Source organism: Rhinatrema bivittatum, chromosome 2 (genome assembly GCF_901001135.1).
Source record: "Rhinatrema bivittatum chromosome 2, aRhiBiv1.1, whole genome shotgun sequence".
NCBI classification, from domain to species: Eukaryota; Metazoa; Chordata; class Amphibia; order Gymnophiona; family Rhinatrematidae; genus Rhinatrema; species Rhinatrema bivittatum.
In genome coordinates this window covers 140470130-140484188 of record NC_042616.1, presented here as the reverse complement: position 1 = coordinate 140484188, position 14059 = coordinate 140470130, and the positions used below count along the sequence as shown (strand labels likewise).

Sequence of the window (14059 nt, the reverse complement as noted above, 5' to 3'; positions counted from 1 at the left end):
ATAGGTCTTAACTTATACACCAGCTGAAGGTATTAACGTGTTAGCCCTGTGAGTGGTTGGTGTCAGTTTAAAATTCAACATCAACCCTGGATTTCTTGGGGATCCATCTTCAAGCCAAAGTCCTTGGGAAGGATGGAATGCAAGCAGTCCATGACCCACAGTACTTAAAACTCCCTGGTTTAAATAGGAAGACTGTATTATACAGTAACAGAGGACTGGGAATACATCACAATTTCTAGTTTGGTTACTTGTTTACTGCACAGTACCAGCAGCAGTAATAAGTCATGACTATAGGTCATGAACAAACATTTCTCTGGAAGTTTGTTTTTTTTTTTTGTTTTTTTTTAAGAAGGGTAAGGCTTAGATGGTATTAATCCCTCCCCTTTCAACCATATATATATATATATATATATATATATATATACACACACAAACCTACCCTTGACAGCCCACAAGAGTCATTTTTTAGGCTGCATCCAACACTTCATTTAAGCATCGTATCACAGTCCACTGGTTAGTTATCTAGGAATACCACTGACCATTTTAAATTCCAAATCAAAGGCTGAAAAAATATTGCACAAAATATTAGTGGCAACAGTTTATGTCGCTGCAGTAACTTAATCCATAGTTAGACCCTATAAAGCCAGAAGTGTTTGTACTATAAATTTGCAAGATTAGAAATTGTCGCATAGTTGAGAAGTGCATAGGTGCTTTTAGCCCAAGTACTTTACACCTATTTTCAAAGAGAAACTGCTTAGTGTAAAATGCATGCACTAAAGCGGTTTCCCAAAGAATTTGGTACAAATGTTGCAACTAATCCAGAACACAGCTGACAGAACAGTGCTTGGTTTACAGGGAAGTGTAAGAATCACTCCCTATCTGAAGGATTCACACTGGCTGCCAGTTGCGCAATTGGTAAGATTTAAATTTCTGACATTAATTCATAAATCTATTCATGTTGATATCCTGTTTGAAAGATATGATCAAGAGTTATGTCCCAAGCTGTTCATTACGTTCTGCTAAGTGTTTGCTGACTGTGCATGCTTTATCTGTAGCTAGTCTGACAACTAGAACCAAAGCATTTTTGATATTAGGTCCAGAGCTTTGGAATTTGTTGCCTTATGAGATTTGCCGTGAAAAAAATTACTTAAGTTTTTGAAAGAAGATATAAAAAAACATTCTTGTTTGTTGAAGCTTTTAGAAGAAATTGTTTTCATTGCTGTATTATTGTCTGTTTTAACGTGTTTGTATTTTGTAATCTCCACTGAAAAAGTTGAAATGTGAAATATAAATGAATTAAATAAAGCTGCCCATGAACTTAAGGCTTATGAAAACTGTTACCTCATCTTTTATGAAAACTTTTATCTTTTGTTTTCTGATCAGGATCGGTTTTATTGTATTTTTTATGTTATTTTATATTTACTCAGTTTTATTATATTTATGATTCCTTTTATGGTTAATGTTTGCTTAGATATTATTAACAGCCATTTATGAATTATTTTTTAAATTATTTTTAACTAGCCATTAAGCCCGTAACAACGGGCTACATTTAAAAAAAAAATTTCGGTCCATTTCCTTCCTACTCCCTTCCCCCTCATTCTCCCTCCCTCCCACCTCCCCCCCTCTAGTCTTCCCTCACCTCCCTCTCACCTACTTCCCTCCTCCCCCCTCTATTCTCTCTCCCTCTAGTCTCCCTCCTCCCTCCCCCCCTCACCTCAGCTCACTCTCTCCTCCCTCCCCCCCTCCCCTCCCCCTTTCAGCTCATCCACAACCGGCAGACGGGGGGTGTCCCTCCCTCCCTCGCATCGCCATCACCGCCGCTGCTGCTACTGCTCCTCCCGCTCCTGCTACTCGCCGCCGCTCCTGCGGACCCAGCGCCATATTTTTTTTTTTGGGCACGCTCCGCTCTGACCGATGTGCTCGCCCGCGTATGCGCGGTAGAGCTGCTCTCTACTGCGCATTTGTGGGCCGTCGGTCAGAGCCCATTTATAAGGTAGATTTATAATTTCAATTTTTATTATGTTCATCGCTGATTTACTTTTGTAAAATATTGTGATTAAGTGAATAAATAATAATAACAATAATACTTTTTACCTATTTTCTACAGATGGCAGAGAGGAAGCACATGCACTTTTGGAAATATATCTGCATGTAGTTTTTCCTCCCCCAACTCAACCGTGCTCCAGGGAATACCTCCTTGCTATCTGGCCAAAAGTATGTGCACTGTGGAAGCCCAAGGCTAGATTTAGCCAGGGCAGGGGAAGGAGGGAGGGTAATTTTCAGGCAAGCCATTAACTCCAGGTAAATGGCTATAAAAATTGACTTTCCAATGTACATTTATTTATTTAAAAGTATTCTTGCCTGTGCCCTCCAAAGTTCAAGGCGGGTCACAAAAGAAACAGATAGCAAAAAACAAAAAGCTCATTATCTTAACACCACAAAACTAAATTACTAAGCTCTGCTCGAAAAAGTTCCATGCTGAAATATTAAGCTCTTTGGGACAGAGTAGGAGTGTCTAGATCTTGAATGGCCTGCGTGAATAGTTAGGGGTGGATTTTAAAAGGGTTACACGTGTAGATCCTATTTTGCATAGGCCCGGCAACGCGCGCAAACCCCAGGACGTGCGTATGGCCCGGGGCTTTGTGACAGGGGCGGAACCGAGGCCTCCAGCACAGCGGCCGTGCCGGGGGATCGCGCACTGGCAGCCAGCGTGCGCAAGGTACACCTGACAAAGGCAGGCGTAAATAACAAAATAAAGATGGGGGGGGATTTAGCTAGGGCTGGGGGGGGGGGAGGGAATGGGGACAGCCATCGGGGCTCCCCTAGGGCTCGGCGTGCACAAGGTGCACTGGTGTGCACCCCCTTGCGCATGCCGACCTCGGATTTTATAACATGCGCGCGGCTCCACATGCAAGTTATAAAATCGGGCGTACATTTGTCCGCGCCAGGTAGCGCGCTCAAATGTGCCCCGCGCGCGCAGGTTTTAAAATCCGGCCCTTAGGTTTTTAGTGCTTTTTGGAACTCTTTAGCGTTGGTTATTGCCCCGATAGCTGGGAAAAGAGTTCCAGGCAGTGAGACCAGTGACTAAAAAGGCTTTTGTGTGTGTCATGGACAATCTGGCGTGTTTGATAGGGGGAACTATAACCAAATCAAAATGAAAAAAACATATCGCTGTGATATTTACATGAATAAAAAAATTCTGAAGGAGTATTTAAAATACTTTTATACTTCAGACAAATGTAACATATGCATTTTTTTTTAAAGAATGATGCAAATAATGGAAAATACTGCTACTAAATCACCAAACTTCAAACATCTTAATGAAATATGTTATGATCCACTTAGCACTACATAATTAAAAAGACAGGAAAAGCTGTTACTAGACTGGATTTCCACATAGGCGCACACAAAAAATATTCTACACTAAAAAATACCATGACACTACAGTTCTAAATTCTTCTTTTATCTGTTTATGCAGCAGTATCACAAAGGGAAAGCACTGATTTTTCTCTTCCAGAATTAAGCAAGGCACATATAGGCTTGCACTGTACACTGAACACAGCTCATAGGTTTGTCCTTTATGAGAAGAAAATACCAAAATGTAACATACCAACTGAATGACATCTTCATCTTTCGGCATGACGCTAAGTTCCAATATGGAGTCGCTGAAAAACAATAAACGTAATGCACATCAAGAATGTATATTTCTTTTTGGCTTTCAAGTATGCTACACCCTTTAATGTGGGAAAAATACTGAAGGCTATCAAACCAACTATGTGCCAGCTGGACCCTGCTCTCTCAATATTTATAAAGTGTCTGGACCAAAGATTGGTGCCTTTGTTGATTTGTATCATCAACATGACCTTAGAACAGGGTGACTTGCCCCCCCATATTATAAAAAAAAAAAAAAAAAAGCAAGCAGTAGTAAAACCAATACTGAAGGAAGGATTGATTCCAGGAGAAGTATTAAGTTACCATCCAGTTTCCTATCTCCTATTTCTAGGTAAAATAACAGAGAAAATAGTCTATCATCAGCTACGACTGTACTTGACCCAGGGACAAGTACTAGATCCATACCAATTGGCTTTTGTGCAGGATACTGTAAAGAAACTGCTCCTAGCAATATTGGAGTTGGCATATAGGCAGACAGAGTAAAGATTCTCGGTTGGTTAAAGGATCTTGGGTTTGAAGAAAGAGTACCGATATAGTTTGCTTCAATCCTAGAAAATAGGTAGCAAAGCATTTTTTGGGAAGACCAATACTCTAATACCCATGTCCTACATATGGGTTGCCACAGGGTACTGTCCTGTCTCCAGGTCTCTTTAATTTTTATTTAGCTCCATTGGCAAAACTAGGAGAGGGAATCATGAGAGGTCTAGAGCAGGTGAATGTGAATCGGTTATTTGCTCTTTCGGATAATGGAAAGACTAGGGGGCACTCCATGAAGTTAGCATGTGGCACATTTGGAACTAATCGGAGAAAGTTCTTTTTCACTCAACACACAATTAAACACTAGAATTTGTTGCCAGAGGACGTGATTGGTTCAGTTAGTATAGCTGTGTTTGAAAAGGGACTGGATAAGTTCTTGGAGGAGAAGTCCATTACCTGCTATTAATTGAGTTAACATACAGGTCGATACAGTAAAGTGCAGTTAAAGATTTCCCGTCTGTAACGAGCTGGGAGCGCACAATACAGACGAGTAAGGCGATCCAGCAATACAGTCTCCAGTTTCACGCGTCCGTAGCGCTTCTTAAAATAGACACATAACCCTTTCCGCACCCAGCATGTAAATGAACAAATTAGCTGTATAATGAAGGAATTAGCTATTCCCCTCCGATACTGTAATGGGCGCTGATATTATCTCCTTAGTAACCTGCTGTTTTGCCGCGGCCTTAACGTGTTAGTTTACCGCCTCCCCCTAGTAGGAGTTAGGACTGTGAGTCTTGTAACAAATCCATCGACACCACTTAAGATACTCAAACACAATAAAAAACAATTAAAAAAAAAGCGATAAAGAGATGATCGAGAAAATGTAATGCTGTGGGACACATAAAACCTGTCAGAAAAAAAAAATTTTTTTAAATACCTGTCACTTTCCGAATCGTGCGGTCATCCAGGCAGCGGCGGGAGCCGGAGGGCCGCGTGGGTCCAAGCGGCCAGCGGCGGGAGCCAGGTGTTCGATCGAGGCCGCGGGCGGATGGGCGCGTTTAATTGAGGCCGCGGGCGGATGGGCGCACGTTGGTTTCAGGCGGGCGGCAGCGGGATCCGGGTGGGCGCGTGTTCAATCTAGGCCGCGGGCCGGGTCGCACAGGCGCGCCTTCATCCAGGCGGAGGAGCCGGAGGCGAAAGCGGCCTCCGGCAGCCCCCACCGGCAGTGAATGAATGCGCGCCTGTGCGACCCGTGCGATTCGGCGCTCACGGCGTGACGTCACGGCATGTGACTGCCTTGAGCACCGAATCGCACGGGTCGCACAGGCGCGCATTCATTCACTGCCGGTGGGGGCTGCCGGAGGCCGCTTTCACCTCCGGCTCCTCCGCCTGGATGAATGCGCGCCTGTGCGACCCGGCCCGCGGCCTAGATTGAACACGCGCCCACCCGGATCCCGCCACCGCCCGCCCGAAACCAACGTGCGCCCACCCGCCCCCGCAGCCTCGATTAAACACGCGCCCACCCGGATCCCGCCGCCGCTGCCGCCCGCCCGAAACCAACGCGCGCCCACCCGCCCCCGCGGCCTCGATTAAACACGCGCCCATCCGCCCGCGGCCTCGATTAAACACGCGCCCACCCGGATCCCGCCGCCACTGCCACCCGCCTGAAACCAACGCGCGCCCACCCGCCCCCGCGGCCTCGATTAAACACGCGCCCATCTGCCCGCGGCCTCGATCGAACACCTGGCTCCCGCCGCCGGCCGCCTGGATCCACGCGGCCCTCCGGCTCCCGCCGCTGCCTGGATGACCGCACGATTCGGAAAGTGACAGGTATTTAAAAAATTTTTTTTTTTTTTTATAACATTCAGGTTTTTATATTTTTGGTTTTTTGTTTTTTACACTTCCTGGTACCTGTCATTTCAAATGTCATTTGAAATGACATTTGAAATGACAGGTACCAGCGCACCCAGGTTACTGTATAGGCGCTGTACTCAGCGCCTATACAGTAAAATGGGTTGCGCGGGCATAACCCTTCCCTATCGCTTCACAGCCGCGGCATGCATTTGCATGCAATTAGAAGAGAGTATCGGGGACTTAGTGAAGAGAACTGTGCGTGCGGGGAGGAAGGGTGCGCCTGACACTGCCGCACTGTTTCTACCGCGGCCTTACTGTATCGACCTGTTAGAGAATAGCCACTGCTATTACTAGCAACGGTAACATGGAATAGACTTAGTTTTTGGGTGCTTGCCAGGTTCTTATGGCCTGGATTGGCCACTGTTGGAAACAGGATGCGGGGCTTGATGGACCCTTGGTCTGACCCAGTATGGCATGTTCTTATGTTCTTCTTAACTGAATGTCATATTTGATGATAAATTTCAGCTTGTCACATATGTTGGGAGTAGCCAAACTGCTAAACTCTGAAATATAAATGTGTGTTCAGAAGTGGTGCCTAGCTTTTCATTCCCATACAGGCTTAAACTGATTCCTTCAAAATAGGAGGTATTCTGGACCTCAAGACATAATATGCAGTTTCTCAAAGTACTGAGCATATTGGGAGTGGTCCTTGAATTTAAACACTTGGTGACTAGTCCGGGTATTAAATTAGATTATCAATTAGCTATGAATGTCCATAATTTCACTATGAATTGAATTTTATGCTATTTCCTATGTTCATATATTTATTTTAAGATGTTTGTATTTTTTTGTTTCTATTCTTTGTTTTTGTACTATATTCCTCACTTAGAATGACTATTGTGATAAGCAGGTAACAAGCAATTTAAAAAAATAAATACACATTTCTTCATTAGTTTTGGCTACATTCTATCATTTATGTTGGATTTGTCAACAGACTACATTTGGGCCAGAACTATTGCTGATAATTTAGCTATAAAGGAGAGTTGGTTTATCAACTGCTCTATCACCTGATCAAAGATTGAATGGGTAGGAAAATTCCTCCAGGTGAATATTAGATAAGATATACCCACAAAAGGAAGTTGTTAAATCAAGGAGCAAAGATGCTCCTTGGTTTCATAAGGGACCTAAGCTTGTAAAATGTTAGATGCAACATTTAGAATGGCAGTGGTGGAAGGACCCATCATGTAAGTCTTACGTAAGTCCCAAAGACAACGATATAAAGATGCAGTTAAGCAAGCTTAAAGAGATTACAACTAGCACAGACCAAAACAATTGTTTCAGCATTTGAAAAGCTTTGTTCAGCACCCAATATCGGGGAAATTTTTTCAGGTGATCAGTTTTCAGATTTCTTAGAAGAAAAAAACCAGATAATTTGGACTGTGTTGTAATTCAAAAAGTATAATGTTTTTGGAGGAAATAGGAGAATGATCCTTTGAGATGACAGAATACTGGACTTAGAATCTTTACATTGTCAGTTCTACAGGGAAATGAGTCAAATGTTGAGAGTGATAGTAGAGTTCAAGGATCAGGTCCAGTTTATCCCCCAGTAGGTAGAGATTTGGAAGTGGTGGGGGCACAGGAAGTGACAAATAGAGGGACTGAAAATTCAGAGTTCTCCTATTCTCTGGGGAGTGAGAAATTGGGGGAATTTCATAATTTGACATTGACAGGACTGAGCTTATTGTTTAAAGATATGAGGGTTACTAATTGTTCACGTGATGTTTTTCCAACTGAATTGCTTCGAAGGAGGTGGGATTATGGTTCTCTCTTCTATTTTGAATGTTGGTCTATCTCAGGGTTGTGTACCAGTGCAGTTAAAATAAGATTTCATGCATCCATTGTTGAAGATTGGGGTAGATGGGGAGTTTCTGGCAAACTATCATACTGTTTTAATTCGACCTCTTTTAGTAACGTTTTGGAGAAGACTGTCTTTGAGCAATTCTTGGGTTTGTTGCCAAGAGAGATTTTAGCCTTCACAATTTGGTTTTAGATGCAGTTGGAGTATGGCAATATCGTTGATGGCCTTGATTGACATTATTCAAGTGCATGCAGACAGGAGACTGTTAGACCAGTCTGCTAAATTCAATACTGTGGCGAATGATGTATTTCAGGAACAGTTGGCAGTGGAGGGTGTTAAAGGTACGGCTCTAAAATGGATAAGGTGTTTTTTGAGTGAGTATACTCAGCAGGTTGTTTGGGGTTAATCAATATCATCTGGTACACAGATTTTGTGTAGGGTACAAGAATTGGTAGTCTCTCCATTACTCTTCAATTTATACATTGTTTCATTGGCAAGTCTTATTCAAATTTTGGAATCCAGTTTTTCATGTTTGCAGATGATATCCAGTTAGTGGTGCATATGAAGACAGATCAGTCTTATCTAGTGGGTAATCTGAATGAGTGTTTCAAGATCCTAGCAACTTTGCTTTTGGACCATACATTTAAACTGAATCCAGATTAAGTGTGAGATGTTATGGTCAAGAAAATCAAATAGGACTTATCTGCTACCTCTATTATATCAGGAGTAAAGTTACACAATAAAGATGTGGTACAAGTGTGGGGGTTGTTTTAGATTCTTGCATAACCAAATAGCTCAGATAGTACGTATGTCATTTTTTCCTTTATGAATGATTTGTAAAATATGAGCATTTTGGGGCTAGATGATTTAAAATCCATCAAGGCTCAGATGACAGACAATTCCTCCACTTATATCAGCAGGTGCGGGTTAGTTCCCAGAGGGATCACAGATGAACTGACAACTTGATAAGGTAAGAGTACCATAATTGTCTGGGTCATGCTGGGGTACCTTTTGCACCATCCTCACCAACAGTGGAAGTAATAGAAATCCATGTAACAGATATGCATCTACTTCAGCAGAAGCATCCAGAGTATTTCTGAATTTGCTTTAAAGAATGCAGCAAAAGTTGGTGAACTTTCCTGTTGCTTTCTGACATGGACAAGCCAACTGACTGTCCATTCCTGCAAGCAGGCACATAACTAAAAGAATTTTAAAAGAAATTTTAAAACCTTCCTATTTAAAAAGGTATTCGACATCAAGTTAAATAAGGAGAAATTCCTCTAATCAGCACTGGCACTGAACAGACAATATATCTCCTTTGATGTATTTAATAGTTTGCAGAGTTAGAAACATGATGTATTAATAATTTTAATTTGTTCATTATAATGTTTTGTTTTACATATTTTATACTATAAATGTAATCTTGTAAACTGCCCCAAACAATTTTTTGGAGTGTGGTATATAAAAACTTTTAACTAACTAAATAAATCAAATTGCCTGTTTGCCACTTTCTGGTCGATAAACCACTTGTGGAGTCAAAGACTGCTGAGGCGATCCGCCAACATGCTGGAGATTCCAAGAAGGTAAGTGACTTAAAAGAAAGATCCATGACTAAAAGAGCCCACTCCTAAAATCTCAGATTCCTGGCAGACGGTCCAAGACCCTTTTCCTCCCTTTGCATGTTCACATAGAACATTGCTACTTGGTTGTTGGTTTGGATCAGAATTCTCTTTTCCTGAAGATGAGAGAATACTCTCAATGCATGCCGAATGGCTCGTACCTCTAAGACTTTTGTTGATCAGGTCATTTGAGTTCAGAACAAACATGTACCCGAGCACCACCCTTTGATGGATGTATCCATCACTGTCGACACTTGGTGAGGTAAAACTAGAGGAGAACCTACTTCCAAGATCACTGGTTTCAACTACCAAGGGAGGGATGTTTTCATCTAACAAGTACAGACACAGCTAGTCCCAATGGGAGCAGAGACCCAAATGGAGAATTTTCTTGTTCAGATAAATCATAGAAACCATATGCACTGCTGTCACCATGTGCTTGGGGACAAACAGGAATGTTTAGATCAGAATTTGATCTTGCTGCAGCAAGTTGTGGACCAATGCTCGTAGGCAGAGCACTCTTTGCAACAGGAGGAGTGCTTTCTGCTCTAACAAATCTATCCAAGCCCGAATAAACTTGATTTTCTGCTTGGGGATGAGAATTAACTTGTCAAAATTGACTATGAAACCTAGTGACTGAAGGAGCTGGATCATCTTCTTCAAGGAGTCTAACATCCCTGCTTAAAAAGGTCCTGTCACAAGACAGACATCTAAGTAAGGGAAAACACAAATCCCCCGAGGATAAAGATGTGCTGCTGCTGCTACCGCTAGGTGTTTGTAAAGATCCTCAGGGCTGAGAAGAAGCTGAAAGTGAGATCCTAATATTGGTAGTGAGCCATTTCCACCACAAATCTGAGGTATTTCCAGTGAGATGGATAGATGTGGATGTGAGCATACATATCCTTCAGATATAGGTTGCACATCCAGACCCCCGTTTGAAAGGGCATTCATCCTGAACTTCTCCGATAAGAACCCCTATTCAGTTTTCATAAATTCAGGGTGGGTCTCAATTCCCTTGACTTCTTGAGGATAAGAAAACAGTAATAATAAAACCCACTACCATGATTTTCAGGAGGGAGAGGCTCTATCCGAATAATCCTGGCTGAGAAGGAACTCCACCTCAAGACTAAGTTGGGTTGAATGAGATGGATCTAGACTGAAGGATAAATACTGGTGAAACACTAGAGTCATAGAGAAGTGCAAAGAGTAACTAGATTCCACAATTTTGAAGACCCAGCAGCCCTTGGAGTTCTTCCTCCACTTTTTGCAGAACAATTGGATCCTCCCCTCTATCAGAGGTGTCGGATCCTACAGAATATAGCTCATCAAAAACTAGCCCTTGGGTTTGGACTGACTGCTGCGGATGTTTGGTTTGACTCATCTGACGCAAGCAACTTCGAGCTGGAAGATGCTGCTGTAGCAGAGCATGCGTGGCACAACATCTCTTAAAATGATGAAAGTGGTATCTCTGAAAGAAGGACCACTTAAAAGCAAAGTAAGATTGCCTGGAGGTGGAAGACTGGAAAGTCACTGCTAACAGGGACTGGATGGCCACAGGTTGCTCCTTAATTTGGGCAGCAGTTTTTCTGATTTATTCCCAAAAAGACTGTCTCCCAGAACACGGGACATCAGCCAGTTTCTCACGGATGTCTTTCCATAGACTTCCAGCCCTCAACCAGGCTTATCTGGTGCACCCCAATAGTTGCTGCTAAGAACCTAGCCATTATGCTGAAGGACTCATACACCAACCAGATGAGAGATACCACTCATACTCTCTCTTTCATCTCCCCAATTCAGGGACTTCAGAAGAGGATTAAAAAGGGGATTCAACTTATTGATACAGTCATTTAAGTATTGCACTATACATAGCTGGTGGGCCACAATGCAGACATTCAGCATTGAGCTCTGGAAGACTTTCTTCTTGAAGCTGCCCAGTAACTTGGGTCCTTACTAGATGGTGTGTTGGTAAAAATCTGGATCTTCTTGGCCCTTGGTCTGACCCAGCATGGCAATTTCTTAAGGCCAACTCCACCATTATTGACTGGTGGGGCAGTTGAACTATGTGAAAACCAAATGCCTGCTGGACTCTATATTTGAGATCCAATTTCCTGGCTACTGAGGAGCAGGACGACAGATTATCCCATATTCTTGTTTGCAGGTCCTGAAGAATCTGATGAGACTGGATTGCTTCTGGCTTGGAGGGGGATTTCCAAAACCTGAAGTAGGCCAAAGATCCTTATTCCTCCAGATGACTCCGATGGGCTTACCCAGGTTTTTAAGGCATCTGGGAATATGATAATTTTTCTGGAAGTGAGGAATGCTATGGCATGTCAGGTAAGAGGTGTAAGGGGATCTCTGTAGACCCTCTACTCTGAACTGAATTGTGGAGGAATGCTAACCCATGACGCCTAAGAAAGATGTGGTGAATGGTGTGGGAACCTCATTTCAGAGGAGACAGCTCTCAGAGATGGTCCCAGTTGGCCGTGCCTCACTCTTTATCCTCTGAATGTTGGCAGGACTCCTCTACAGAGTGGGATAACATGCCTGATGGAGATAAGCTAGTTTCATCTGCTAGGATTTCTGATGGGAGTTCCTGCAAAGTGGATTCAAGACCACCACCCCCCCAGCCCCCCCCCCCCCTCGAGGACTAGAAGTGGACACCCCTGATGTAACAATTATTCTTTAATTGTTTACTCTAGTTAGATATTTCACTGCTTAAAAGTCCTTATATGCATTTATGGACTTGAGAAGTCCAAGCAGTGGGCAAACCTACACAAAATAAAGGACACAATATATAGTCCAAAATGACATATTCAAAACTCTTAGGCCCCCTCTTGTAACTAGACAGTAACATGTTAGATTCTGTGAGGTATGGCCTTCAATGAGATGCATGCCCCTGACCTACTTACACTGTATGATATTTTATTATCCTGGCTTTAGAAAACAACTTCAGATTAGAAGTGGGCCAACCATAACCTGTGGGCCAAAACCAGCCTTAGATTGTCTTTCTTCTGGCCTGCAGTGCCTTACTTGGCCTTCCTGCCCCCACACCTCTCTCAGCTTCCATCCAATCCAGGCAGAAAGGAGTATGCTGTCTATTCATGCCACTTTCTTGCCAGCCCCGCGATTAGCTGGTCTTCTATTTATTTTTTGCCACAGGCACAGCTTCTGGGTTTGTGGCAAAAAAAAAAAAAAAGATCAATTGATCACAGAGCCAGCAGGAAGGAAGCATATAGAAAAAGTCTTCTCAGTTTCTACCTGGATCAGTGCCCTCTTTCCCTATCTTTATATTCCAACAGTCCAGAAAAAGCGAATGTTGCTTACCTGTAACAGGTGTTCTCACAGGACAGCAGGATGTTAGTCCTCACATATGGGTGACATCACAGGATGGAGCCCAATCACGGAAAACTTCTGTCAGAGTTTCCAGAACTTTGACTGGCCCCTACTGGCCATACCCAGCATGGCACTAACCCTGCAGCCAGCAGGGGTCCCCCTTCAGTCTTGTTTTGAAAGCTACAGGTAGTGCCGAAAAATAAAATAAGAAACGAACCCAACACCGCGGGGTGGCGGGCAGGTTTCGTGAGGACTAACATCCTGCTGTCCTGTGAGAACACCTGCTACAGGTAAGCAACATTTGCTTTCTCACAGGACAAGCAGGATGGTAGTCCTCACATATGGGTGAGTATCGAGCTGAGGATGTCCTAACACGCATCAAATGTACCCAACGGCGTGCAACAGGTACAACAACTGGGGTGAAATTTGGTAGAGGGCATCCTGAACCCCACTGGGCAGGCGGAAGGGTGTTGGTACGTCACGTTGGAAAAAGGTTACGCAGGACAGATTGGCCAAAGATGGAATCCTGTCTTCCGGCCTTATCCAAGTAATAATGGGCTGCGAAAGTGTGGAGTGAGCTCCAGGTGGCAGCCCTGCAAATGTCAGGAAGCGGCACCGATCGTAGGTGTGCTACTGAAGTCGCCATGGCCCTCACAGAGTGTGCTTTAACACGGTCTTGAAAAGGAATGCCTGCTTGCTGATAGCAAAAAGCTATGCAGTCCGCCAACCAGGAGGAAAGAGTCTGCTTACCCACAGGTTGCCCTAATTTGTTGGGATGGAAAGAGACGAATAACTGAGTGCTCCTTCCTGTGGGCAACTGTACGGTCTAGGTAGAACGCTAGAGCCCGTTTACAGTCGAGGGTATGTACAGCCTGTTCCCCTGGGTTGGAGTGGGGCCTGGGGAAGAAGATAGGTAGTATGATGGATTGATTAATGTGAAACTCCGAAACTACCTTAGGTAAAAATTTAGGGTGAGTGCGGAGTACCGCCTGGTCCTGCAGGAGTTTAGTGTAAGGCGGATAGGTAACTAGGGCCTGTAACTCACTAACCCTGCGAGCTGAAGTGATAGCTAAAAGGAAAATCACTTTCCATGTGAGATATTTAAGGTCACAGGAGTGGAGAGGTTCGAAAGGTGGTTTCATGAGCCGACCGAGAACCAGATTAAGGACCCAAGAAAGGGCTGGAGGACGTAAAGGTGGCTTGATATGGAGCAAGCCTTTAAGAAAACGTGTTACGAGGGGTTGTACCG

At 43.6% G+C, this 14059-nt stretch overlaps 1 protein-coding gene across 4 annotated transcripts in view; it reads right to left on the bottom strand.

Annotated features, from left to right (window-relative positions):
* Positions 1 to 14059, bottom strand: part of ARHGAP21 (Rho GTPase activating protein 21) — a 450388-nt gene that overhangs the window by 170966 nt on the left and 265363 nt on the right. For all 4 annotated transcript variants that reach the window (XM_029588677.1, XM_029588676.1, XM_029588679.1 and 1 more), the window contains one exon: positions 3611 to 3665. In XM_029588677.1, the coding sequence (XP_029444537.1) occupies positions 3611 to 3665 (55 nt within the window). The remainder of the gene's footprint in view (positions 1 to 3610; positions 3666 to 14059) is intronic.